Raw genomic sequence first — 26,833 nt, 5'->3', positions numbered from 1 at the left:
TCAACCACGGCGCGTGCCGGGGAGCCGTCAGGCACCGGATTCTACAGCCCTTGTGGGACCGGGATCGACGGTGACGACGTCATCGGTGCCGTAACAGGTGTCGGCGCCGGGCGATCCGACTTAGACGAGCTCTCTGGCTGCGGTGCCGCTGGCACGGAAGCAGCAGGAGCAATACGCTCAACCACGGCGTGTGCCGGGGAGCCGTCAGGCACCGGATTCTACGGCCCTTGTGGGACCGGGATCGACGGTGACGACGTCATCGGTGCCGTAGCAGGTGTCGGCGCCGGGCGATCCGACTTAGACGAGCTCTCTGGCTGCGGTGCCGCTGGCACGGAAGCAGCAGGAGCAATACGCTCAACCACGGCGCGTGCCGGGGAGCCGTCAGGCACCGGATTCTACGGCCCTTGTGGGACCGGGATCGACGGTGACGACGTCATCGGTGCCGTAGCAGGTGTCGGCGCCGGGCGATCCGACTTAGACGAGCTCTCTGGCTGCGGTGCCGCTGGCACGGAAGCAGCAGGAGCAGTAGCTCAACCACGGCGCGCGCCGGGGAGCCGTCAGGCACCGGATTCTACGGCCCTCGTGGGACCGGGATCGACGGTGCCGACGTCGTCGGTGCCGGGCGAGCCATCTTAGACGAGCTGTCTAGCTGTGGTGCAGCTGGCACAGAAGCAGCAGGAGCAGTAAGCTCTACCACGGCGCGAGCCGGGGAGCTGCCAGGCACCGGATTCCATGGTCCTGGGGGACTGGAATCGACGGAGCCGAAGTCATCGGTGCCTCTGCAGGTGACGGTGCCGGATACGCAACTTAGGCGAGCTCTCTGGCTGCGATGCAGGTGGCACGGAAGTAGCGGGAGCAGGGGGCTCAACCGCGGCGCGTGCCGGGGAGCCGCCAGGCACCAGCAGGAATCGTAGACTCTCTCGACCTCGGAAGAAGGGAGCGGTGCCGAGTCGACATTGGTGCCGGCGATCGGTCGGTGCCGAAAGGCCTTGGCGGTACCGGCGGGGTCCGGTGCCGAGGAGGCGCTTCTGCCTGCCGCTTGAACATCGCTCCGCGCCCAAGGTGGAGGGGTAAGTGAAAGTCCCGCACCTTTGTGTTCTCGGCTTAAAAGCCTTGCAAATGGGGCACTTATCTGTCAAGTGTGATTCCCTGAGGCACTTCAAACAGGAGTCATGTAGATCTCTCTTCGGCCGCGGCTTCTGGCAAGCCGGGCCCCTCTTAAAACCCGGTGAGCCATGCATGGCTCCGGCACTGGGCTCATGGAAGGGGCTACTTCCTGAACCCCGCTAACTAAACTAACCATGTTAGCAAAGGAAACACGTATAACTATACAAATATATATATATAAAAGTGTTATAACTGCATAATTATATACGAGAAAACGAGTAGCTAGGGAAGTGGAGGTCAGCTAAGCCGCGCTCCACTGTTCCAACGACCGACACGGGCGGTAAGAAGGAACTGAGGAGCGGGTGGGCCGGCAGGAGTATATATGGAGCGCCATGGTGGCGCCACTCTAGGGGGCGACCTGCCGGCCCACTGAGTTGCTAGGGTAAAAGTTTTCCGACGAATGTGCACGCGCGGCGCGTACACCTAACTGGAATGGATATGAGCAATCACTCGAAGAAGAACTGTAGTTTATCTCATCAGAAAGACTTCTTCATTTTTGCTAAATATAATAGAGAACATTTATTTATACATCCATATTGTGAAATATTAAAAAAATAAACTATCCATATAAAATAAATTAGCAAATTACATTTTGTAATGCCATTGCCTTTTTAAAAAATTGTGCTAACTAGGAAAAGTTGGTCATGAGCTTCCCAGTCATTAATCCAAATGAGTGAGAATCTATCGTTTATTCCTTCCATCATTCTCCACAGTGGTAACTCGAAAGTGGTCAGAAGAGTTCAGAGGCTGATGTTTAAATTTTAATTGCATAGTATTAGTTGGACTGCAAGTTTTAACACAGTTAATTGTGTTGATTATTGCATCATTTTAGAAATATGACTTAGTTTTACATAAATCTACATTTAAAAGTCATTGTACCCTAATATAATAGATCCTTCAGTTTAATTCTTAGATGGCAGCACCAGCAGCAGCTAGACAGTTGAGCACTTGAAAAATGAAGATTTGCTAAAATATTTGTTTTTATTCCTGATAAGGATAAAAATGACCACAAAAGGTATGGAGCTTTTTTGTTACTGATTTTTTTTACTTCACATAAACCACACATTAGAGATGACTCTGAATATAATTTAAAATAAAGAACTTGCTCTCAGAGATTTGGCTTTCTAAAAGAACTGTTTTTGCTGAATCTCCAAGTAAACATTTTAAGAGATAGGAAAATTACTTACACATAATTTTGCTTCTCTGATCTGACAGGTTTCTCTTGTTTGTGTTTTAGCTTCTTTGTGCAAGACTGGCAGAATGCCAGAAACTCTTAAAGAACTGACTCCCCTGAGGGCAGTAATAGTAGCAGAGTAGAGCACTAGCTAGGCCCCCTACTGGATGTTTTGTTCTGTCCCCTGAAGGATATAAATATTCCAGTCTGAGTATCCTGTGTGATGTCAAATAGGGGGCCTGGCATGTGCTCTGTTCTGTTCCAGCTGCCCTCAGGGAAAAATACTTTAGTGGATCTCCCACTGCTCTCAGTCTTGCACTGGAGATCTAAGAATGAAAACTGAGAATCTGGTGCATGGTATCTTTACAGAGAAAGATTTTGTGGTGTTATGCTTACGTGATGTGCTAAACATTATCTAAAGAAATAACCTGATTTTCAGATTAGGGTATGCTCCTGAACAGCAGATACGCAACATGAAATATAAGCAGTGATTGAAAGTAACAGTAGGTCTATAGTAAATGAAATTTTGTATGGTGGATAAAATGCTTCACTATCTACAATTTATATTTATAATCAATATTCCCACCCAAATATTCAACATTTCCACCTAAAATATATATTGCCACTGCTTGACCTGGCTTTTATTACTTGCAAAACTCTAAAAATATGCTCAGGAATGTATTCACAGAGGATCAGTTCCTCACCTCATGTAAACAACCAGTTGTAAAAGATTAGGCCCAGAGTATTGAAGGCCTGATTATAAAGTATGGATCCAAAATTGAATTTACACATCTGAATGATCCCATTGACGTCCAGGGAACTACTCCCATAAGCAAAGTTACTCACATGTGTAAATGTCTGCAGGATCAGGCCCCAAGAAGCTTTATAAATATCTAATTTTACACCATTGTGTATTACTAAAATACTTATCTTGCTCTATATTTATCAATCTACTTCAAGATACAAAAAAAGTAAATGTCATAGGAATACGTATTTTTCCACATGCAGCAATGCAAAGCCAATAGCATGGGTTAGAAAAACACATTCTGTTTTTTAGAAAGCAATACTTTATTCCAACAAATACAGTGATTTTGTCACTCTCCCAGATAGCCTATATATCTGAGATTGAATTATTATTAGACTCCTAGACTTTAACAGACCATCATGAACATCTAGTCTGACTACACATTGCAGGCCACAGAACATTGCCCACCCACTCGGTAATAGATTAGACCCAGAACGTCTCACTGAGTTACTGAAGCCCTTAAATCATGATTAGAAGACTTCAAGTTACAGAGGATCCACCATTTACTCTAATTTAAACCTGCAAGTGACCCATGCCCATTTTGCAGAGAAAGACAAAAAACCTCCAAGGACTCTGCCAATCTGACCTGGGGGAAAATTCCTTCCTGATGTCAAATATGGTGGTCAATTGGACTCTGAGCATATTAGGTGGTCAACTGAACCCTTCCACCACTTACATTGTCTTGTCTTGTGTCATCTTTAAGATTCACAGTGACCCTTTCCCACAGGAGCTGCCACCTTTCTGAGCTCTGATTTAATTTATTCTCCAGTCTTTCGATTTCCTGAAATCAATAAAAAAGTGTTTTCTTGAGGATATACATTTCAGGCTGGTTGCATCTAAACACATAAATTCCATTTTCACTTGCCATAAAAGAAATACGATAATGATAAGGATTGGATATATTTTATAAAACAATTTAAAAAGAGCAAATCCAATGCTGTGACATTAGCATTGAACATTGCCAACATTTACATAACATGGTTTATAAGAAGTGATAAAGTGATAAAAGGAGGAACTGAAACAAAGACTTATTTGATTTAGATTCCAAACTGTAATAACATGTTCTTGTCGTGAAATTTGGGAATATAACCTTTCTTGGTAGCTTCCAGTTAGGAGCCCCTTCCTAGCCCCACCCCAGAGCATGCACCCCTAGCCGAAGAACTCACCTCCCTCCCACACTCCAACCCCCTGCTCCAGCCTGTTGAAAGTGAGTAAGGGTGGGGGAGAGCGAGCGACAAAGGGAGGGGGGACGGAGCTATTGCGGGGCAGGGCTTCGGGACAGGGCAAGGGGTGGGACAGAGGTGTTCGGTTTTGTGTGATTAGAACGTTGGCAATCCTATTACTACTTCTGCTTGTTCTACCTTTTGTATTGTCTTCCTTATCAGTGCTGGGCTGGGGAAAGACAGAGAAGAGTTTGGGCCATTTGCACAAGGGGCTTGGCAATCTGTTGGTTATAATTTAAAACTTTTTGTTAAAAGCCCAATTCTGAGGGGTCTTCTCTGTTGTTGGAGGCAACCTTCTGGGAGCCAAAAGGAAGGGATGAGGCCTACTACACAGAATTACTAAACACCACTTTTTAGCTGCCTTCAGATTCTGTAAAGAGGAGACACACCCAGAAGCTGGGACTAATGGACATGCTATGAGCTAGGCATAAAGATTTGGACACCTTATACTTCATTTGCTTTAAACGATATGGTGAACAGGGACAAGAACAGGGGGGTAAAGTACTGCTGCAATCCAGAAAGAATCCAGAGTTTGCCCGAAATGAGATAACATTCCTTGCAAAATATGAGGTTACAATTTTGACAACTCTAGGAGAAGATAGTTAGAAAATCTATTATACAGGTTACTTTTTTATTTAAAAAGGAAAGTGAAAAAATGTATTAAGACTTTACTTTTAAGGAATAAAAGTAAGATATACCTAAATTGCCTCATTATCGGCTGCAGTTCACAATGTAAAATAGGTAAGTATTAAAACCTATTTACAGAATTGAATTAATTCAGAACAGCATAACCTTTTGTAAGATGTTTGACTGACTTTCTGACCCCATATTTCTTTGGAGAGTAAACCAATTATTTTTACCTAATATTTACTTTTATAGCACATCTATAAGGCAATGTCTTGAATGGCTATGAATTTGATAAGTGTAATAAATTGTGGTTTTCTGTCTTTGTTAGCATCCATACTTACATTTAAGAGGCTCGTGATTGCATCAGGTTGCACTTTGCTAACATCATCATAGCATGGCCACACTATTTTCCTCTTACTCTGGAGAAATGAACCATCCATTTGGTCAACTTCCTCTGAAGTATTGCATTTCACAGTAACCATGGTCCAATCATAGGAAGGGCCTGTGGCCAAGGTCTCTTCCATATAGTAATCCCATGTTTTCAGGCTGGACATATTTACACTTGGTTTTAATGCCTGTTTGAAACAAAGCCCAATAAATTAGTGTCACACGGAAATTTTCAGTTTCAGAGTTTTCCCCAACACAAATCCAATACTTTACATTTTACAGACTATCCTCCTGAATTTAATGTAGCACTGCTACTGGTGTGTGCTGATCTGGAATTACAATTTTCAGTGCATGACTGTGGGATAAAATAAAATATGTCAGATCAAGGGAAATAAATAGTTACTTACCTCACAGTAACTGTACTTCTTCAAAATATGCTGTCGATATATAAACCACCGGTGGTGTGCATATGCCCCATACTCTTGAATTCTGATTCTTTTGGCCAGCAGTGTCCATTGTGGCCAGGCCTGCACTCTGAGTGTTTTAGTGCCTCCGATCTGAGGGCATAAAGGGTGTGGCAACCCAAATGTCCCTCAGTTCCTTTGCCAAAACACAATTTAGATATTATAGGACAATGTAGTGGCAGAAAAGGAGGACTGGTTGTGGAGTATATGTGGACAACTCGTATCAAAGAACCACAGTCACTGTAAGATAAATAATCATTTCTTCTTCTTCAAGTGCTTGTCCACATACATATTCCACTATTGGTGACAAGCAAGCAGTGACCTAGATCATAGAGGTGGATGCTAGGAGTCTTACCTAAACAATGATTGTCAGACAACCTACTGAAATGGACATCTAGAGGGTTGACAATCATTGTTTAGGTTGCTGAAATGGACATCAGATATTGATGCTTCAACTGTGGGTAATGCTGTACTACTTGAGCGCTGTCGTGGAAAAAGCCACCCTGGCAATAATTTGATCAGAGACTCAAGCCTGAGGCCCGTTTACTGTATGCACACCAACGTGTTGGGAGGTAGCAGGTTGGATACTGTGCCCCCGATATGAAGCATCACCCAAGTATATAAAGCTCAAAACCGCAAATACACCATACATTTAAGTAATAATCGCCCTTATTTGGAATTAACATCTGACAGGGGTTAGAGTCTTTTTGGGTCTTTTTGGTACTTTCCAATGTGGTTGCTCGCATACCTTTTATGGAAGTAAAGAGGGTTAGGTCTCAGCTGGTACTTTTCAGTGTTTAGCAACCATTCCTTTTATGGGGTACCATTACACTAAGTAGGTCACGGGGTACAGCAATATCACGGGGCAGTTACACAACAGGCATAAGGGAGGGCATGGGTGATCATTATAAATGTTTCATACTTGTTACAATCTTATCTCACCCAAGCAGTTTTTATATTTCATAAGCATTAGGCACATATTACAAATAGTTCCTGCTTCTGGAACTTCTCATTTGCCCCCCCTCCCCCAGCAGCCAGGGGACACAGCTAGTTTGGTTCAGGCTTAGGGCCTGTTAGAAACAAGACAGGCCCATGTTAACAAATCAAGGCCTATGTAGTTGGGGGCGGGGGTGTCTTTTCCTCACAGTGCTAAGTTGGCTATTTCATAGCACAATGTATTTAGAAATGTGTCTGTATTGAGACTGCCGGACCTGTCATCTTAAACTACAAATAATCTGGGGATACCCTAAATGGCTTAGTCCTAGTCATGTAGAAGGACAATGCTCTGCATACATCTAGAGTGTGAAGCTGAGCCTCCCCTTTCCATAAATGGGCAGATGTATTATTTGGTTGAAATAGAAATCAAAGACTACCCTCAGCAAGAATTTTGGTGTAGGTCTCAAAGTGACTCCATTTTTATGAAAAACTGCATGAAGGTCTGGACATGCGAGCTGATAGCTCCCCTACCCTTTTAGCAAATATTATTGCAACTTAAAAAGGGATATACCCGCATAAGGTCATTCAGGAATCTAGCTACTGTAGGGTGTGAAAATGTCAAATAATTCTATGTTGGAGGTTGGACTGCTGAGATGGCTACTAAATGGATCCTCAGGGAGATCAGAGATAGTTCAGAGCTCTTTAAGGGCAGAAGGTAATCTAGTATGTCAGGTATTTGGGTGTTCAGTGGAGACAATTGGTACTGTTGAGCCCAGACAGTGAATCTCTTTCCTTGACTGAGCAGATAAGCCTCACAGAGTCCTTTCTACTGCGGATAAGATTGTTTTGTATCTCAGTTGAACAGGTTTTCTCTACTTACGTTAACCAGCCAGTATTTGTGCCATGCAGTGCAAGAAAGAGGGATCTGGATGGAGAATCTGTCCTCAGCTTTGGCATACCACATCTGGGGGCAGAGGCAACTGACTTGGAAGTTGAATGAAGAGATTCATTAGGTCTAAGAACTGGGACTGCCTTTGCCATGCTCGTGTTATTATGATGATCATCCTGGCTAAATCTTGCCTGAAGCTCCTGAGAACTCTTAGGATCAATGGAATTGGAGGATAAATATATATGAAGCCTGAGAACCAGTGGATCAGGAATGAGTGGGACAGATATCCCTGACTTTGCCCTCCTCTGGACAAGTGCTTTTTCTTTCATTGGTGGCAAAGAGGCCTATGGTTGGATGAACCTACTTGATTGATATGTCTTGGATAACAGTATCCTTTACTGACCACTCATGGTCCCTGGCAACTGTCTGCTGAGGTGGAGCCATCAGCATATTTTGCAACCCTGGTAGGTGTAAAGCTATTGGAGTAATCTTGTAATTCCATGGATTTGCTGTTTCTTGACACAGAGCAAGTCTACATTATCGCTTAAGTTGATCTAACTTACATTGCTCAGGTGTGAAAAAGATCCCCCCACTCCCGCCCCCTGAAGTGATGCAAGTTTCATGTTGTCCACGCTGGTGTTGTATCAGCAGGAGACTCTCTCACCAACATAGCTTCCCTTTCTCACCGAGGTGGAGTAATTATCTCGACAGAAGAGCTCTCTCCCGTTAGCACAACGCATCATCACCAGACGCATTACAGCGCCCCTTGTTTGTTTATGTAATACGCTGCTATGGCTTCATCTGTCATGACCTGAATTGTTAGACACTTCAGAACAGAAAGGAAAACTGTGTGTGCTATACAAATCTTAGTCCTCAAATGTTTATGTGAAGCTGGTTTTTTTGAGGAGTTGATAGGTTGAAAGTTGTCTAAATGGGCTTCCCTTCCCACCAGTGGAGGTATCTGCCATCAGAGTATTTGATGGCAATGATGGAGAGGGACCTAGTACAGGAGTCCTGGTGGGACCTGCATTCTCATATCCAAATGATGTTTGTTGGGCTGATGTACCAACTTTAACCATCCTTGCCTGCAACATAGGTGTAGTCTGGCATGCCGAGTTACATATGTGCAGGAGGCCATGTGCCCTAGGAGTCAGAAAAATTCTTACAGATATCTCGTGTTGAGCTAGCAGGTGGTTGCCCAGATCTCCTATGGCTTGGAATCCCTTGGGGCAGATAGATCATTGCTGTTGTGGAGTCCACAACTTCCCCTACTAATGCTATCATTTGAATAGAACTAATATGGGCATCTCTTTGCTTTCTTTTAGTCCTAAAGAGGCAGAAAGGTCCAGAGGTTGCTGTATGGAGTCAGTCATCTGTTCTTGAGACTTCCTGCAAATGAGCACGTCCTCTAAGTATGGATGAACCCAGACTCTGTTTCCTGAGATAAGCTGTCACTACTACTAGGAATGTTGGCCCAGATTTCTGAAGGTATTTAGGCATTGCAAGATCTGTCCGACTTAGAAACCTAAGTTTCATTTTCAAAAAAAGTTTCACATAGGCACTTAGGACCCTAAGTCTCATTGATGTTCAATGAAATTTAGGCTCCTAAGTCACTTAGGCATTGGAACACTGAGCAGACCAATGCTTAAATACTTTTTAAAATCTGGGCTTTCATGAATATGGCTTGCCACAGGTGCTGGCTTCCTCCTTGCCCCGGGGGTGCTCAACCCCTGCTCCACTCCAGGCCCTGCCCCCACCTCGCCTCTTCCTGCCCAATTCCACCCCCTCCCCTGAGCACACTCCATCCCCGCTCCTCCCCCCAAGCACCTTTTGCACGCTGTGGAACAGCTGAGCGTGGTGGGTGGGAAGCGCTGGGATGGAGGGGAAGGAGTTGATCAGTGGGGCTGCCGGCAGGTGGGAAGTGCTGAGGGAGAGGAGGTAGGAGCAGGCTACCAGTGGATGCAGGCCTGGAGCACCCACAGAATCAGCACTATGCTGCTGTCGCTCTTCATAGAGTGAATGATAGGACCCTGTATTGGTAATAGGAATTGCTTATCTGAAAACTTAGATATTTTCTGTAGGCAGGATGAATTAATATATGAAAATAAGCATCCTGGAAGTTGAGAGCTGAATACCAATCTGGTGGATGTAGGGTGGAAATTATCGAGGCCAGGGTTACCATCCTGAACTTGAGCTTGTGAATGAAGGTGTTCAATTGTCTCAAGTCCAGAATAAGATGCCCTCCACTCTTCTTCTCAAGAATTAGAAAGTAACGGGAATAAACCCTGCTACTCTCTGTATTCTGGAAGCACTATTTCCACTGTTCTGAGATTTGGGGTGTGTTTACACTGGAGCTGAAACCATAATGGCCAGCTAAGGAAGATATATCTATGGTAAGTGTGCCAAGCTAACATTCTAAAATAGCAACATAGCTGTGGCTGTATGAGCAGTGGGATGGGCTAGTTATCCCAAGTACAATTCTGTCTGAAACTCTAAGTAGGTACTTGGATCAGTTGGCTTGTCCTGCTGCCTGTGCAACCACGGCTACACTACTATTTTTAGAATGCTACCTTGATCAGAGCTAGCACAGGTATATATATACCTGAGCTCGAATTATATCTCCAGCACCAGGGTTGATATATCCTCAGAAGTGACTGCACCTCCAGATGTAGCATGCTCTCATGAGATGGGTCCCTGAAAAGTGATGGGAAAAATAGGTGGTGGGTGGGGAGTGTCTGGAATTGGATCGAAAGTCCACCTCTATGATTTCCATGACCCAGCAGTCTGTAATGAAATTCCAGACCACACAAAAATAAAATAAATGGAGGGGATATAAGTGGGAAATCCAAGAGAACTGTACACTACCCCCAACCAAGGAGCCTGCTGCTTTGATGAAGATCAGGGCTGGTGAGAAGATGTGATAGTAGAGGCACATGATTTCCATTTCTTACATTTCCGTTGCCTCTTGGGTGGTTCAGGCTGTCGATGATGAGTACAGTATTGGCTGCCTTCGATGCGGTTGAGGCTTAAAGAACTTTCTTTTTGGTGCACAAGTATAGACTCTCAGGAACTGCAGCGTCACTTGAGAGTCGTTCCACAGAGCATACAAGCCTCATCAATCTTTATATTAAAAAGTCTGCATCCTTCAAATGGAAGATCCTCAATTGTAACTTGTACCTCTCATTTGTAGCCTTGATGATAAATAATATTTGCAGCCAAATAAACTGAATTTCTTGCATCTGTCTTGAGGTGTAAATTTTTGCTGACTGTGTTTTTCATTAGCCATTGTGACAACCAGAGATCCTGTTGTAGGATGTATGTAAAATTGCTCAAAGCCTTAGGAAGGCACTTGGCAGCAATGATCTACTGATTTTGATGTTGGTGACAAAGAAGCAGGCATCTGCCAGAGTAACTGCCTGTTCTAAGAGCCTCTCATTCAAGGCATTACAAGACATCCAGGCCACAGAGGTGTATGGGATGCCCTTGAAGTTTGTGTGATGTCTTCCGGACAACTACCACTGGACTCTCCAGGGTATCAGCCAGCCTACAGAGCAAGTCATGGAATGCTTTGAACTTGTCTGGGAGTGAGGTAGATGTGGCTACCATAGCGTCATCCAGATACAACAATGAGATAGTCGCTTGTATGGGGGTGGGTCCTCTGCCAGCAAGTCCCCATCAAAGGTCTGACCAGTCTGTCCAGTCAGCAGCACTGTAGTCATGGTTGGCTGTAGGCCACTTTGTGAGGTGGGGGAGAAGGTGATCTAGCCCTGGACTAGGCTGCATCTCTCTCAGAGTTCTATGTCTAAGACATTAATAATGAGTCCTAGACTCCCTCTCTGAAGTGTATGGATTTGAATAGCTAGATCCCAGGGACTGAACTGGTAATGCCCCCTGCTATTCTCAGAGCCTGGGAAAGCGAAGAAGTGCTTCTTTTGCAGGGTTGCAGCAGTGCCAGATGGAATATTGGGAGCATCACCAGACTGCACTCTGATTCGTTCTGCTGATGTGCTCAGTACCAGAATGGGGGCAGCTGGTTGTGGAGGAAGTACCTTCTGTACTGATAATAATGGTGAGTCCAGTAATGAGGAAACCGTAAGGTCCCTTGGAACTGAGTATGCTGGAGCCATGGGTAAGTGTATGGACAGTATTGGTAAGGGGGCTATTGGCATTGGGGCCCTCAGGGACAAAGGGTTGGTAATGGGTAATTTTTGGAGTACTGAGGAACCTGGTCTTGATGCACAGTGATGGGTGCCAAGAAACCCTCTCTGGGCCTTGAGCTACCTTTTTCCAAGAAAATTTGAGGGGATTTCTGGTTTCTCACAGAAGGATCTGATAAAGGAGACCTGGATAATTTTCCTTTGTGGGCTTGGTGCTCTTTTCTCCCCTTATCCTCTTAGGTTTTACCAGTTAACAAATTGTGAAGTAGCTATCTGTTTACAATACAATGGGTAGATTGCACAGTGTGTGAGATGCTCCGATACTGCAAATTCCAACTTGTAGCCACAGGTGGTGAGAAGGAACAAGCAATCATAGAAGAAATGGTTACTTACCTTACAATAACTACGGTTCTTTGAGATCTATTGTCCATATGTATTCCATGATCTGCCCTTCTCACTACTGTGGAATCTTTTAACACCTGGATTTTTTACTGGTGAAGGATTTGAGGGACAGTTAGGGTCACCTTGCCCTTTATGTCCTCAGGTGGGAGACACAAGGATACTCAGGGCTAAGGTGCAGCTCCAATGGATGCTGCTGGCCAAAAGAATCTGAAATTGAGTGCATGGGACACATGCACATCAACAGTGGAATATACATGGAAAGAATGAGCCATTCTTATCTGTCCATCTTTTCAGTTAACAAGATAATAAAATGGAGGCACACTGTGTGTACGTACGTATATACTTACATACATACAATTCCTTTATGTCTCAGTTGGAACCCTGATAATCTCTCCCATTTCCCCTATTTTAAAAGAAATCTGCAGTCCAGGTTCTGCATCATGACTATGATTCATTTAGCTGAACAGGAGAAAATCTCCCTTTGTCAACACTAACTGATCAGAGGTGCTAATTTCATAATGATAGAACACATGTAGTGTCAATGAAACAGATATGGCTCACCTAACTGAAATATTTATACGTTTTGTTGATCAAAGATTAGACTAGTTTATAAATAGCATTAAATCACAGAATATCAGGGTTGGAAGGGACCTGAGGAGGTCAACTAGTCCAACCCCATGCTCAAAGCAGGGCCAATCCCCAGACAGATTTTTGCCCTAGATCCTAAGTGGCCCCCTCAAGGATTGAACTCCCAACCCTGGGTTTAGCAGGCCAATGCTCAAACCGCAGAGCTGAAAGCAATGCATCAATAGTATTAATCTGTGTGCTGCCATGCATACCTTTAATATTTTACTCAATGTTTTAATTTAAAATGGACAAGTATTGTTCATGACACAGTACTTTATACTTAGAAAATAATTCTAAGTAGAAGGGATATGGGTCATGGTACATGATAAATATTGACACTATAAAATTATTCAAGATACAGCTAAATGTGATCAATATATGTTCCTTTCAGGAAATGATATGACATGTAATGCAATGTATCAGGATCTTATGAAATGTGTCTCACTACCAATGTAATTTATATTTACTTTTAACTTGCTTCCTCATAATTTTTATTTAGATTTACTCTTTATGGTCATGTGCAAATGTTAACACTCCTCCTGCAATCATTACTCACATAATTAATCTTTTGTCATGCACCTAAGTAGTCTTCTTTATGTCAGTGGGACATACGTGGATGAGTAAATGTTCTAGGACTTGACCCTTTACAATTAATCAATATGAGTCATAAATAATTTGCATGACTAATGATATAAACTAGTGAGAAATTGCAATGATCTATTAATATTTCCTAACATTTCTTCAGCAGGGTTACTTAGAATAATAAATGTCTGAAACTGGTCTAGACCAATTCAACAAGTTGCAAACTAATTAGAGAATCATTCAGAATAACAAACAACATAAAAGTTTCTATATCATACCTCTGTTTCAACAGATGCATATAGGTAATTGAAGAAAATAGGGCTCCTTTTATGCATTTTTTCAATACATTCCCAAATACAGATTCCCTTTTTGGCATGTCTGTCTCCTTTATCTTCAAACAATGTCCCTATAGGAAAAAAAGGTAAAAGAAGGATTTATAGTGACACGTAACAAATGGTAAAGCATAATCAGAAGGATTTTGTTTTATGATATTTAGCAAGGAATGAAAACATTGCAAAAATGACCAATACTTATGAGGTCTGAATTGATGAAAATAACATTGAAGAATTTTGTGTGGTGCAGTGTAATTGCCATTCTTACTGCCTGAACACCAACTTGATATGAAAACAAACATTCTACAATGTGACATTTGCATTCTTATTCTGAAGCCTACTGCAGTACTTGAGGTGTTGCTAATGAGGTTTGTTCTAAATTTACTTTTTGTTTTCGCACTTCAGCTGCCACTTAGTGTACCATATATACACATTAAAAATGTTGTAATTATTCAATAACTTGTGATATATTGTTGTGCTATTGTGCAATATTACCACCTGAAATGTGGACTGGGAAGTACAAGTCTGAGAGCAGAGACTTGGGGTGAAATCCAGGCTCCATTGAAGTCAACGGTAGTTTTGTCATTGATTTCACTGAAGCCACTATTTCCTTCTTGGTGTGGTGATATTTGAAAGCATCACCACCCTGCTGGGAGTCTCATAAGTCATAACTATGATAAAATGACAATAGCTTACAAAATATACAAATCAGTATTTTGTGCAGAAATAGAATGTTTGCTCAGTGCCATGATTAGTTTCAGGGTGGTTTGGGCTTTTACAGAACGCGTTAAATTGACTGCTTGCCATGAGAAACCTGATTTCTCTGTGAAAACTGTTCATTTCAGAGTTTGCACTAGCGCTTTGCTTCTTGCATATGGTCAGGTACAAGCCTGAGAAAGGTGGATGTGACTGAGTGATCAGTCTGACAGAGGAAGGGCTGAGAATGCAGAAGGGAGGTGGGGCCTTAGATGAAGCAAGGTAGCCTGCAAGAGACAGAGGAAGAAAGTAAAACAAAAATACAGGCATTCATGAGGAAGGGGAAACAGACTCTCCTTTATGGAAATGCCATATAATCTCATGAATCCCAGGACCTCTTTTTTGTAATTAAAAAAAATATATATACAATAAAAAACAAAAGTTCTTTAGAGAACAGGCAGATGGAAGGGGAAATTGTATTAAGTGAATGGACTGGAAAGTAAAGCAAGGTTCTGGCAATTATAACTATTCTTTCCATTTCTCTTACCCTTTTATTCTTTCCCTTTTAGCATGGTTCAGGAACTATTCATTCACCAAATATAACTGTCAATGACTCTGTACGCAGAATTAATTCCAGCACACCTCTGGCACTTACATAGCACTTAGTAAGTTTTTCTATGTTTCTAGGTGGTTGCAATGTAATCATTAGCACCATCTCACAATGGAAAGACTCCTGTGAACTAAATATTAATTAAAGGCAAATGTGTAAAATAATAAAGAAATGAAAAAAAATGAAGGAGCATCAACCACATTCTTCTACACATACCATGTTCTAGTCTTTCATAGTCTGAATCCAGAAGAAATGTTTTAAATCTATTTGAAACGTAGTGGAAAGCTAAGAACTTCAAGAAATACTGATTGAATTCAAACTCTGTTGGATACTGGTTGTGAATCTACAAAATATATACAGAAGAGAAAAAAGATATTGACTACAGTAAAACAAGAATGTTTAAAGGACAGTAAGGTAAAATATAATGACAAAGTAATAACCCTGTGAATGCTGATAACAAATATGTACTTAAAAGCTACTGTCTTACCTACCCTCCTTATGGATCCATTTATGCAGGTTCTTTTCCTGGTATTTTTATTTAAGACATTTTGCAGCTGAGTTAAACCATAGAATGTCTGCTCCATCAAAATGCTAGAGTATAGATAGTGTGATCCTAATTTTCAATTTAAAAGCACAGAAGTTTTTCTGCATAAACAGTATAGCTATCTTTGGCTGCTTTAACAGACACCATTTTCACAAAAGCTATTTAATATTAGGCTTAGTCTCCATTTTCCGAAGTATTTGCAAAGTTTGATATATTTCCCCCTAATATCAAATTTGGTTCATCTGCAATGAGCATCTAGTATCCCACATCCAGCTATACTCACGTTAGGCCAAAGTTAACTTGGATAAATGTGACATTGCTTTATATTGGAATGATAGCTAAGTAAGTAATGATAGTTCAGCAGACCTGAAGAAGAGCCTGTATATCTTGAAAGCTTGTCTCTTTCACCAACAGAAGTAAGTCCAACAGGATATATTAACTTAAGAGACAAGTTGGATGAGGTAAATAAATAAGTTTTCAAAATATAGAAAGTTACAAGGACATTGTCACAGTATGTTTCATAATTTTGAAAATAATCCCCTTTTCATTCTGTACTGTTTATGATCACTGTGAATCTTGAGATGGAGATTTTCTTTAATGATATTTTCCTCTCTATCACATATGGTTTGTTTTTTAGACTTGCCTATGACTGCTAATATGCTAACAATTTATAAAGAATTACATGGGCTTTTCAAATAGACAAAACAGAAAAAAAATTGAAGCTCCAAATGTGCTAGGTCATCATCCAAGACTGCTATAACATGAAATATATGTCAGCTATCAGGTAAAACAGAGCAGGAGACATACTGTTCCCCCTCAAGGAGTTCAGTCACAAATTTAATTAACACAACATTTTTCTAACGAGCATCATCAGCTAATTTATATCTTACCTATCTAGCGTGTTAAGCTCAGTTTGCATTTTTTGTTTATTTATCGGCAATCTGCTTTGATCTGTTTGCTATCCCTTATAATCACTTAGAATTTATCTTTTGTAGTTAATAAACTTGTTTCTTGTTTATAAAATAACCCAGCTTGTGCAATTCATATCTGGGGGGGAAGGAGAGGGGAGAAGCTATTCATCTCTCTTTCCACATTGAGGGAGAGGGAGAATTTTTACAAGCTTGCGCTGTGCAGATCTTTCTATACAGCACAAGACAGTATTATTTAGGGTTTATCCCCCAAAGGGCCTGCGCACGTGAGTCCTGGGTGAGTCCTCTCACCCAGAGCTGACTTCAGTCTGTGTCTGCTCTACCTGTGTGTATGTGCTGCAAGAGGCCGGGGAGCCTAATTCAGCAAAACAGGGAGAGGGAATCGAGGCTGGTGGAGCAGCAGAGGGTCAGTGAAACCCCAGTACAACAGGTGGCATCCCGGACGGGGGAGGTCCAACCCATCACACAATCATCGGCATGGACACATGTCCTGGGGAATTATGGTTGAAGCATGAAGGGACATATGACTCTTTAGTGTATCTGGCACGTAAATATTTTGCAACACTGGCTACAACAGTGCCACGTGAATACCTGTTCTCACTTTCAGGTGATATTGTAAACAAGAAGCGGGCAGCATTATCTCCTGCAAATGTCAACAAACTTGTTTGTCTGAACGATTGACTGAACAAGAAGTAGGACTGAGAGGACTTGGCTCTGAAGTTTTACAGTTTTATTTTTAATGCAGTTTTTTTGTATACATAATTCTACATTTGTAAGTTCAACTTTCATGATAAAGAGATTGCACTACCGTACTTGTATGAGGTGAATTGAAAACTACAATTTCTTTTTGTTTTTTATAGCACAAATATTTGTAATAAAAAATAAATATAAAGTGAGCACTGTACACTTTGTGTTCTGTGTTGTAACTGAAATAAGTATATTTGAAGATGTAGAAAACATTCACAATATTTAAATAAATGTTATTCTATTATTGCTTAACATCGTGATTAATCATAATTAATCTTTTTAATCAATATTAATTTTTTTAATCGCTGACAGCCATAATATATATATATATATAAAAAAAATTGGAGAAATCTGATTCATGATATGCTGCTCTCTGGGCTAAACTCTCTCTATTAGTCATTATTTCACACTGGATGCGGGATATCTTTGTCACACACAATATCCGAGGATGCACCTTTTTGAAAAGGAAGCATAAAAACAGTTTCTTTTCAAAGTTGGCTGCTTACTCAGACCCCACCAATTTTGAGTATTATCCTAGTAGAAGCAGCAAAGAATCCTGTGGCACCTTATAGACTAACAGACGTTTTGGAGCATGAGCTTTTGTGGGTGAATACCCACTTCCTCAGATGCATGTAATGGAAATGTCTAGGGGCAGGTATATATATGTGTGCTAGCAAGCAAGCTAGAGATAACGAGGTCAGTTCAATGAGGGAGGATGAGGCCCTGTTCTAGCAGTTGAGGTGTGAAAACCAAGAGAGGAGAAACTGGTTCTGTAATTGGCAAGCCATTCACAGTCTTTGTTCAATCCTGAGCTGATGGTGTCAAATTTGCAGATGAACTGAAGCTCAGCAGTTTCCCTTTGAAGTCTGCTCCCGAAGTTTTTTTGCTGCAGGATGGCCACCTTAAGGTCTGCTACAGTGTGGCCAGGGAGGTTGAAGTTCTCTCCTACAGGTTTTTGTATATTGCCATTCCTAATGTCTGATTTGTGTCCATTTATCCTTTTCCGTAGAGACTGTCCAGTTTGGCCGATGTACATAGCAGAGGGGCATTGCTGGCATATGATGGCGTATATTACATTGGTGGATGTGCAGGTGAATGAACCAGTGATGGTGTGGCTGATCTGGTTAGGTCCTGTGATGGTGTCGCTGGTGTAGATATGTGGGCAGAGTTGGCATCGAGGTTTGTTGCATGGATTGGTTCCTGAGCAAGAGTTATTATGGTGTGGTGTGCAGTTACTGGTGAGAATATGTTTCAGGTTGGCAGGTTGTCTGTGGGCAAGGATTGGCCTGCCACCCACCAATGTAATATACGCCATCATAGGTCAGCAATGCCCCTCTGCTATGTACATCGGCCAAACTGGACAGTCTCTACGGAAAAGGATAAATGGACACAAATCAGACATTAGGAATGGCAATATACAAAAACCTGTAGGAGAGCACTTCAATCTCCCTGGCCACACTATAGCAGACCTTAAGGTGGCCATCCTGCAGCAAAAAAACTTCAGGAGCAGACTTCAAAGAGAAACTGCTGAGCTTCAGTTCATCTGCAAATTTGACACCATCAGCTCAGGATTGAACAAAGACTGTGAATGGCTTGCCAATTACAGAACCAGTTTCTCCTCTCTTGGTTTTCACACCTCAACTGCTAGAACAGGGCCTCATCCTCCCTGATTGAACTGACCTCGTTATCTCTAGCTTGCTTGCTAGCACACATATATATACCTGCCCCTAGACATTTCCATTACATGCATCTGAGGAAGTGGGTATTCACCCACGAAAGCTCATGCTCCAAAACGTCTGTTAGTCTATAAGGTACCACAGGATTCTTTGCTGCTTTTACAGATCCAGACTAACACGGCTACCCTCTGATACTTGACATCCTAGTAGAAATACACAAAGAGCGCAATGGCAAGTATTTTGCCGTAGGCCTTGCCTACACTACCATGGTAAGTCAACCTAAGTTATGCTACTTCAGTTACAAGAATAATGTAAGTACCAGAGTTGACAGGAGAGCACTTTGCCATCGACTTAGCAGGTCTTCACCAGACCTGCTAAATTGACACCACTGCATCAATTACAGCAGTGCCGATCTACTGGTTTGTTTGTTTTTCTCACTTTGAGTCATCAATGTTACAATTACATTAAGAAAGAAACATGTTAGAAAGTTGTCTTGCCATGACATATATATAATTCTATATGTTTACATGAATGAACATAATATAGACTCTCAATTAGGAACAGAAGATTTGCCATCATGGATCAGTCTAAAGGTCCATCTAGTTCAGTATCCTGTCTAACAGTGCCAGATGCTTAAGAGGAAGGTGCAAAAATTCCTCAGTAGACTGACGTGGGATAATCTGCCCCCGCGATAAAAAGTCTCATTCTGATCATTAATATTTAGAGACTAGCTTAAGCCCTTAAGCATGAGCTTTAATACCCCTTCCAAAATTTGTTAGCATTAATTATAACAACTCTGGATATACTTGTTATCCATTTCAATGTCTAACTCCTTTTAGCGCTTGCTAAGTTCTTGGCCTGAACAATGTCACATGGCAATTTCCTTTTATTACCTTTTAATTTCATTTTCAAAATTAAGAAAACTGTATGTAAACCTTCAGATGAAATGAAGATAAATACACTATTTTAAGAACACAAGCAGAGCTACCAATTAAATGGATCACTTGAAATATAAATCTCATGGGGCTTTGTCTATCATAACACTAACACCTCCATACTCATTTATTCTTGCAATATTCCCAATATTCTTGCATTTATTTCTCATTTCCTTCCTTTCTTTTTCATTTTACATCTCAACTTTTCTTTCTGCTCTTTGTTCCGCTATCTCCCTTCTTTCATCCACCTCAGGGAAGAAATGTTTATCATTAATCACTACAGTTACAATATATCAAACTAAATGGAAACCCCTGAAGATCATGGGAGTATGCTCAATTGGCATTAAATACTCAAATCTGCTTTTATGTGGTTCAGGTTTAGATTTTCAGAAATGCTAAAAATCTTGAGTGACAAGGTGGATGAGACAGTATCTTTTGCTGGACCAACTTCTGTGGGTGAAAGAGACCTGCTATTGAGCTACAGGGAGTCTTCTTCAGGTCTGGGAAAGGTATTGAGAGTGTCACAGCTAAATACAAGGTGAAACAGATTGTTTAGCAAAAGTAATTAACATATGTTTTAAGGGACCATTCAAAGTGAAGTGGCCAGTTAACCCCTCTGCAGTCATTCATAGGTCAAAAAAGGGATGTTACTAGGTTACAGATTGTTGCAATGTGCCATACATCCAATGTCTTTATTAAGACCATTATTTTTAGTGTCTAGAAAAGTTATGAATTTAAGCTCCCAGGCTTGCCTTTTGAAGGTGTGTAGGTTTCATTTGAGGACAAGGACTGAGAGGTCAGATACACTGCTTGAAAAACGTTTGTCCAAAGTGACATGCTGTTTGTCTATGATTGTTTTTCTGCGAGAGCTGATTTGGGAGCATAGTATCAGATGTGTTAGTTTAACAAATTTCTGAATCTGAATCCATCAAAAAGAAATTAGGTACCAATGTATAGCAGTGATGGATCGGAGTAATATAGGAAAAATCCCTATAGGAATAGATAGGCGCATATACAGTATTTCAGACAATGAATTCTCATTTGAATGTTAGCTACTGGGCATATATCTAAAATATTATGCCACCGTAAAAACTTCCAGTTCGGTGCATACTTCCTTATTCTGTCCCCTCTATTTCCATAATGAAGACTGCTAAACTCTCATAGCTTTTGTACTGATACAGATGTGTAAGACATAATTTTCAAAAATGTAATTTTCTCAATAAAAAAATTGTGGAAGACCAAGTTTATGAAGGAAAAAGCTTTTCAGATTTCTTTATAAAAAGGAGAAGAAAAAGATTGACAGAATTATAGTGGGATTACAATGCTTCTACTGGAATGCACAGATTTAAAAGTGGTCAAATACTTTAATTCTGGATAGCAATGCCATATGTAATAATAAACTGACAGATCACAAAAAGCTACATTTACAAATATACACACTATATGTAGTTTCATACATTTTTTCCATGTTAAGAATTTTTAGTGAATTGTACAAAGGATGGATATTTTTATAGATCAACAGATTTGCTGTTTGTCATGAATTTTACAGCATCCTAATTTCTGCCTAAGTGCCAATAAGTAGTTTACCAAATTTAAAGGGCAATAAAAATAAACTGTTGTTCAAATCCTGGCTGGGATGTATGTGTAGAGAATGAAATAATTTCTCAACCAGATCCCTTTTCTGAAACTTCTGGAGCTAAAGTAACTGTAGAAATTATTATAATGCAATTTACTTCTGCAGGAAAACAATTAGCTTGACGTCTGTAGTATGCAAGGTCTTGGAAAAAATGTTAAGGGAGAAAGTAGTCAAGGACATAGAGGTCAATGGTAATTGGGACGAATTGCAACACGGATTTAGTAAAGGTAGATCGTGCCAAACCAATCTGATCTCCTTCTTTGAGAAGGTGACTGATTACTTAGATAAAGGAAATGCGGTAGATATAATTTACCTAGATTTCAGTAAGGCGTTCGACACGGTTCCGCACGGGGAACTGTTAGTCAAATTGGAAAAGATGGGCATGAATATGAAAGTTGTAAGTTGGATAAGGAACTGGTTAAAGGGGAGACTCCAGAGGGTCGTATTGAAAGGTGAATTGTCAGGCTGGAAGGAGGTCACTAGTGGAGTCCCTCAAGGATCGGTTTTGGGACCGATCTTATTTAACCTTTTTATTACTGACCTTGGCACAAAGAGCGGGAATGTGCTAATAAAGTTTGCGGATGACACGAAGCTGGGGGGTATTGCTAACACGGAGAAGGACAGGGATACTATTCAGGAAGATCTGAACCACCTTGTAAACTGGAGTAATAGAAATAGGATGAAATACAATAGTGAAAAGTGCAAGGTTATGCATTTAGGAACTAATAATAAGAATTTTGGATATACGTTGGGGGTGCATCAGTTGGAAGCGACGGAGGAGGAGAAGGACCTTGGGGTGCTGGTTGATAGCAGGATGACTATGAGTCGCCAATGCGATACGGCTGTTAAAAAAGCAAATGCGATTTTGGGATGCATCAGGCGGGGTATTTCCTGCAAGGATAAGGAGGTGTTAGTACCGTTATACAAGGCGTTGGTGAGACCCCATCTGGAATACTGTGTGCAGTTCTGGTGTCCCATGTTCAAGAAGGATGAATTCAAACTGGAACAGGTTCAGAGACGGGCTACAAGGATGATCCGAGGAATGGAAAAACTGCCTTATGAAAGGAGACTCAAAGAGCTTGGCTTGTTTAGCCTGGCCAAAAGAAGGCTGCGGGGGGATATGCTTGCTCTATATAAATATATCAGGGGGGTTAACGTTAGGGAGGGAGAGGAATTATTTAAGTTTAGTACTAATGTAGGCACGAGGACGAATGGGTATAAACTGGATATTAGGAAGTTTAGACTTGAAATTAGACGAAGGTTTCTAACCATTAGGGGAGTGAAGTTCTGGAACAGCCTTCCGAGGGAAGTAGTGGGGGCAAAAGACTTTCCTGGCTTTAAGACAAAGCTTGATAAGTATATGGAGGGGATGTTATGATAGGATTGTTAATTTGGGCAATTGATCTTGGATTACCACCAGATAGGTCTGCTCAGTGATCTGCGGGGAGATGTTGGATGGCATGGGAACTGAGTTACTGCAGAGAATTCCTTCTTGGGTGCTGGCTGGTGACTCTTGCCCACATGCTCAGGGTTTAGCTGATCGCCATATTTGGGGTCGGGAAGGAATTTTCCTCCAGGGCGGATTGGCAGGGGCCCTGGAGGTTTTTCGCCTTCCCCTGCAGCGTGGGGCACGGGTCGCTTGCTGGTGGGTTCTCTGCAGCTTGAGGTCTTCAAACCGGTTTTGAAGATTTCAATAACTCGATCCTGGGATAGGGGTTGTTATAAAACTGGATGGGTGGGGTTCTGTGGCCTGCCTTGTGCAGGAGGTCAGACTAGATGATCAGATTGGTCCCTTCTGACCTATGAGTCTATGAGTCTATGAATGACATAGTTGCTATTATTTTGTGTTTTAAGAGTTGATTTCTGCATACTTGGATATGGGAGAGGTGCCAGAACTGGTTTAGGTGATCACTGCATTTATTTCTCCAACTACAGTACAATCTGCAAAGTTCAAATTAGTGGTGAGCTCCTGAGGTCAAAAGTCCCTGATAAAATGTAGCTCAGACAATCAGAAATGAGAGAATTGTGTGCCCTGGAAATCTACTGTAAGAGAAGGTAGTTGGGATTATTTAACTGATTACAAATAAACACAAAAAAGATGTCACTAGTCATTGCAGGTTACTTAACCCCATTAAAAGGTTAAGTATATTTAGTTATAATTTATCGGCTTTTGTCCCCCTTGCAGTCAATGGATTTGAAAGGGATCAGACCCTAAACTTGTATAAAAGGTTGTAATATTGGTTAACGATGCAATTTTCACATAAGCAACCCAGAAATGTAAATCAGGGAGTGAGTGTTTAGCACCATTAGATTCCTTTGAAATTCCTATCCTAAATGATAACACATATGTAATGGATACCTAAATTGGCTAAGTAAACATACAGATGTTTCTGATACTGTAACTAAAATAAAGACTAGAACAAAGACTCCTGAACAGGGCCGGCTCCAGGCACCAGCATTCCAAGCAGGTGCTTGGGGCAGCAATCTGCAAGGGGTGGCAGTCCGTGCATTTTTGCCCCCCGAACCTGCGTGCTGAATTGCCGCTGAGGACGACGGGGGCAGTTTGTGTGCTATGAGAGCGGCACGCATGTTTCTGCGGCGGCGGCAATTCAGTGGCAGCTTCTATGTTCAGCTGTCGGTGGTGGCGCAGCTTCTGTCTTCTGACTGAAGACAGAAGCTGCTGCTGAATGGCTGCCATCGCGGAAACGTGCGTGCCACCCTAACGGCGCACGAACTGCCCCTGCCATCCGTGGTGGCAATTCGGCTTGCTGCTTGTGGCAGCCAAAACAGGAGAGCCGGCCCTACTCCTGAAGTTCCAGAATTTATTCAGTTCTCTTCAGAATACTATTTGTAGATTTCCAGTTTTATAATATCTTTTAATTTTGTAATCCCAATGCAAATAAATATTAATTTGATTTAAATGAATCAAAAAAATTTCTAAATATTCTATAGAGTAACTAGTAATCGCCAAGAAGCTGTCGTTGCAAATGCATGAACAGCTGAATAACTTCATGGGAGTAGTCATACTGAGTTCATTGTAACTACTAATGTAACTAAAGTATTTCACATATGTAACTCTTTGCAGGATTGGACCCTAAAATTGATGGAGAATTTTATTTAAATTCTGGAGCATCATTTGTTCAGTATACAGTTGAGCTATATTTATCAAAATACCAAATAGATATAGCTGAAGTATAAAATAAGGGGAGCTTCCTGTAATGACATCATTTTAACTCATCCTATCTTCTTAGAAGCAATGAAACTATCTGCCAGATGTTTCTATTGTGAAACAGGATTTAGTATTAATAATTTAGCTGACACCTGGAGATACTGGCATAAACAATGACTTTTTAAAAGATGATGCAGTTCTAATTTAGGAATCACCGTTTCATATGTTTTCTTTGTAACTTTAGCTCAACGACTGACAAATTTATGCACATTGGCTCTAAAATTTTATTGCACTCAAGATGTTAAAACTGAAATGAATGGTTAAAAAAGAGATTTGAAGAGAGACCAAATGTTTCTCAGTGTTTATTTATGGGCTATTTGCATAATAGATTGTAATATATTAAATTTTAGGATCAAATTCCCATCTGATTATAATATGTAATAATAATAATAATAATAATAATAATATATCTAGCTGCACACAAACTAACATAGGGCACTACTCATAGAAACACCATGGTATAAATATTTAGGATCAGATTCTTCAAGACAAATTTCTATATAAGCATACATATTAACTTGGACGACTTTCAAAAATCATACCCTTGAAATCTGTAGCAATATTGTTAGAATTTGTTAAGTCAACAATATATCATAATGGACTAAAAGACTATCTTCAGAAAGTTTTATGAACTACTCCTAGATAATTTATTCATAATTATGAGTCTATATCATATACTTAGCCTACAACCATTGTGTAAAGTGTGTCTGTTCAAAATATTAATAATTTATATCACTTCCTAAACATAAAATAGATAAGAAAGAAATTCACAGTACCATATATGGGAAGCTGCTACTGTATTTTAAAAATACCCTCACATTAGTTATAAAGATAGTTTTTTCTAAATAAAAACAACGAGGAGTCCGGTAGCACCTAAAGACTATCTAAATGATACTCTTTAGCCCTAGCAAAAACAAATAGATAATTTACTCTTATTTTTTAAAGGACACTATAAAAATATTAATTCTGGTAAATGAATGGCTTATCCTAGAAAAAAATAAATAGCTGATTTTACAGAGAGAAATGTAGTTTGGAGTGTAATAGAAACACTTAAATTGGCCAAAAAAAGATGAGAGAAAAGGTGGGTGAGGTAATATCTTTTATTGGAACAACTTCTGTTGCTGAGAGAAATAAGCTTTAGAGAGATGAAGAAGAGCTCGCTGTAAGCTTGAAAGCTTGTCTCTCTCTCCAACAGAAGTTGAAGATATTACCTCACTCACCTTGTCTCTCTAATATTCTGGGTCAAGATGGCTACATCAACATTGCATTCGAAAAAGATGGGCAGAATAGGAAACTTTATCAATGCTTACCTGAAAATTTCCTTTTTTTGAGTAATAAGGTCCACAGATGCGTTACAATGGGTATTTCATCCTGCGTGCAGCTTGGGGCAGAACTAGACCTCTCAGTCACTGGCAACAGGAGAACATGAAGTTCCCTCCTGTTGAGACAACTTCCCTGGCCAGGATAATTCAAATCTAATTTCTTAAATTACAGATGATGTTACATATACTTGGAGGAAAAACATCTTTCTCCTACTGTAGAGCAGTCTACCTAATGATTATAAACTTAAATCCTTGGATATCAATTTCCATCTCTATTCTGGATGATCTGGTTTTCTGCAGGGTGAGACAGATCTGTGGACCTTATTACCAGAAGAAAGGAAATTTTCAGGTAAGCATGGATACATTTTCCTATTCTTTGTGCTAAGGTTCACAGATTCCTTACACTGGGATTTCATAGCAGTCTCTCTCCAAGGTGGGAAACAGGATCATTAAATATGGAAATTCAAAACAAGACACTTTATAATTACATAAATAAATACAAGAAGAACAGGAGTACTTGTGGCACCTTAGAGACTAACAAATTTGCGGATACAGACTAACATGCCTGCTACTCTGAAATAAATAAATATACACACTCTCTTAATAATAGCCAGTGTTACTGGCCCTGCCTGTAATATACATCTTCCTCTGGGCATTAAGGTGTGGAGAATATATCTGCCAAAAGAAAGGAAATGGCATTGGCTTAGATTGGATGACCAATATGCAGAATTTGGTGA

The 26,833-nt window shown here is 40.8% G+C and overlaps 1 protein-coding gene across 6 annotated transcripts in view; it reads right to left on the bottom strand.

Moving 5' to 3' along the window:
• The window catches only part of SBF2 (SET binding factor 2), a 595,850-nt gene that overhangs the window by 14,731 nt on the left and 554,286 nt on the right, over nucleotides 1-26,833 (bottom strand). For 5 of the 6 annotated variants that reach the window (XM_030560381.1, XM_030560383.1, XM_030560382.1 and 2 more), the window contains 4 exons: nucleotides 15,295-15,421; nucleotides 13,719-13,846; nucleotides 5,338-5,571; nucleotides 3,823-3,927 (listed from right to left, as the gene is read on the bottom strand). In XM_030560381.1, coding sequence (XP_030416241.1) covers nucleotides 3,823-3,927; nucleotides 5,338-5,571; nucleotides 13,719-13,846; nucleotides 15,295-15,421 — 594 coding nt within the window. Of the gene's footprint in view, nucleotides 1-3,822; nucleotides 3,928-5,337; nucleotides 5,572-13,718; nucleotides 13,847-15,294; nucleotides 15,422-26,833 lie in introns of those variants that run through there. The other variant, XM_030560385.1, reaches the window with a different exon arrangement.

The sequence above is a fragment of the Gopherus evgoodei genome, chromosome 4 (genome assembly GCF_007399415.2).
Source record: "Gopherus evgoodei ecotype Sinaloan lineage chromosome 4, rGopEvg1_v1.p, whole genome shotgun sequence".
In the NCBI taxonomy this organism is placed as follows: domain Eukaryota; kingdom Metazoa; phylum Chordata; order Testudines; family Testudinidae; genus Gopherus; species Gopherus evgoodei.
This window is presented reverse-complemented; position numbering and strand designations above follow the sequence as displayed.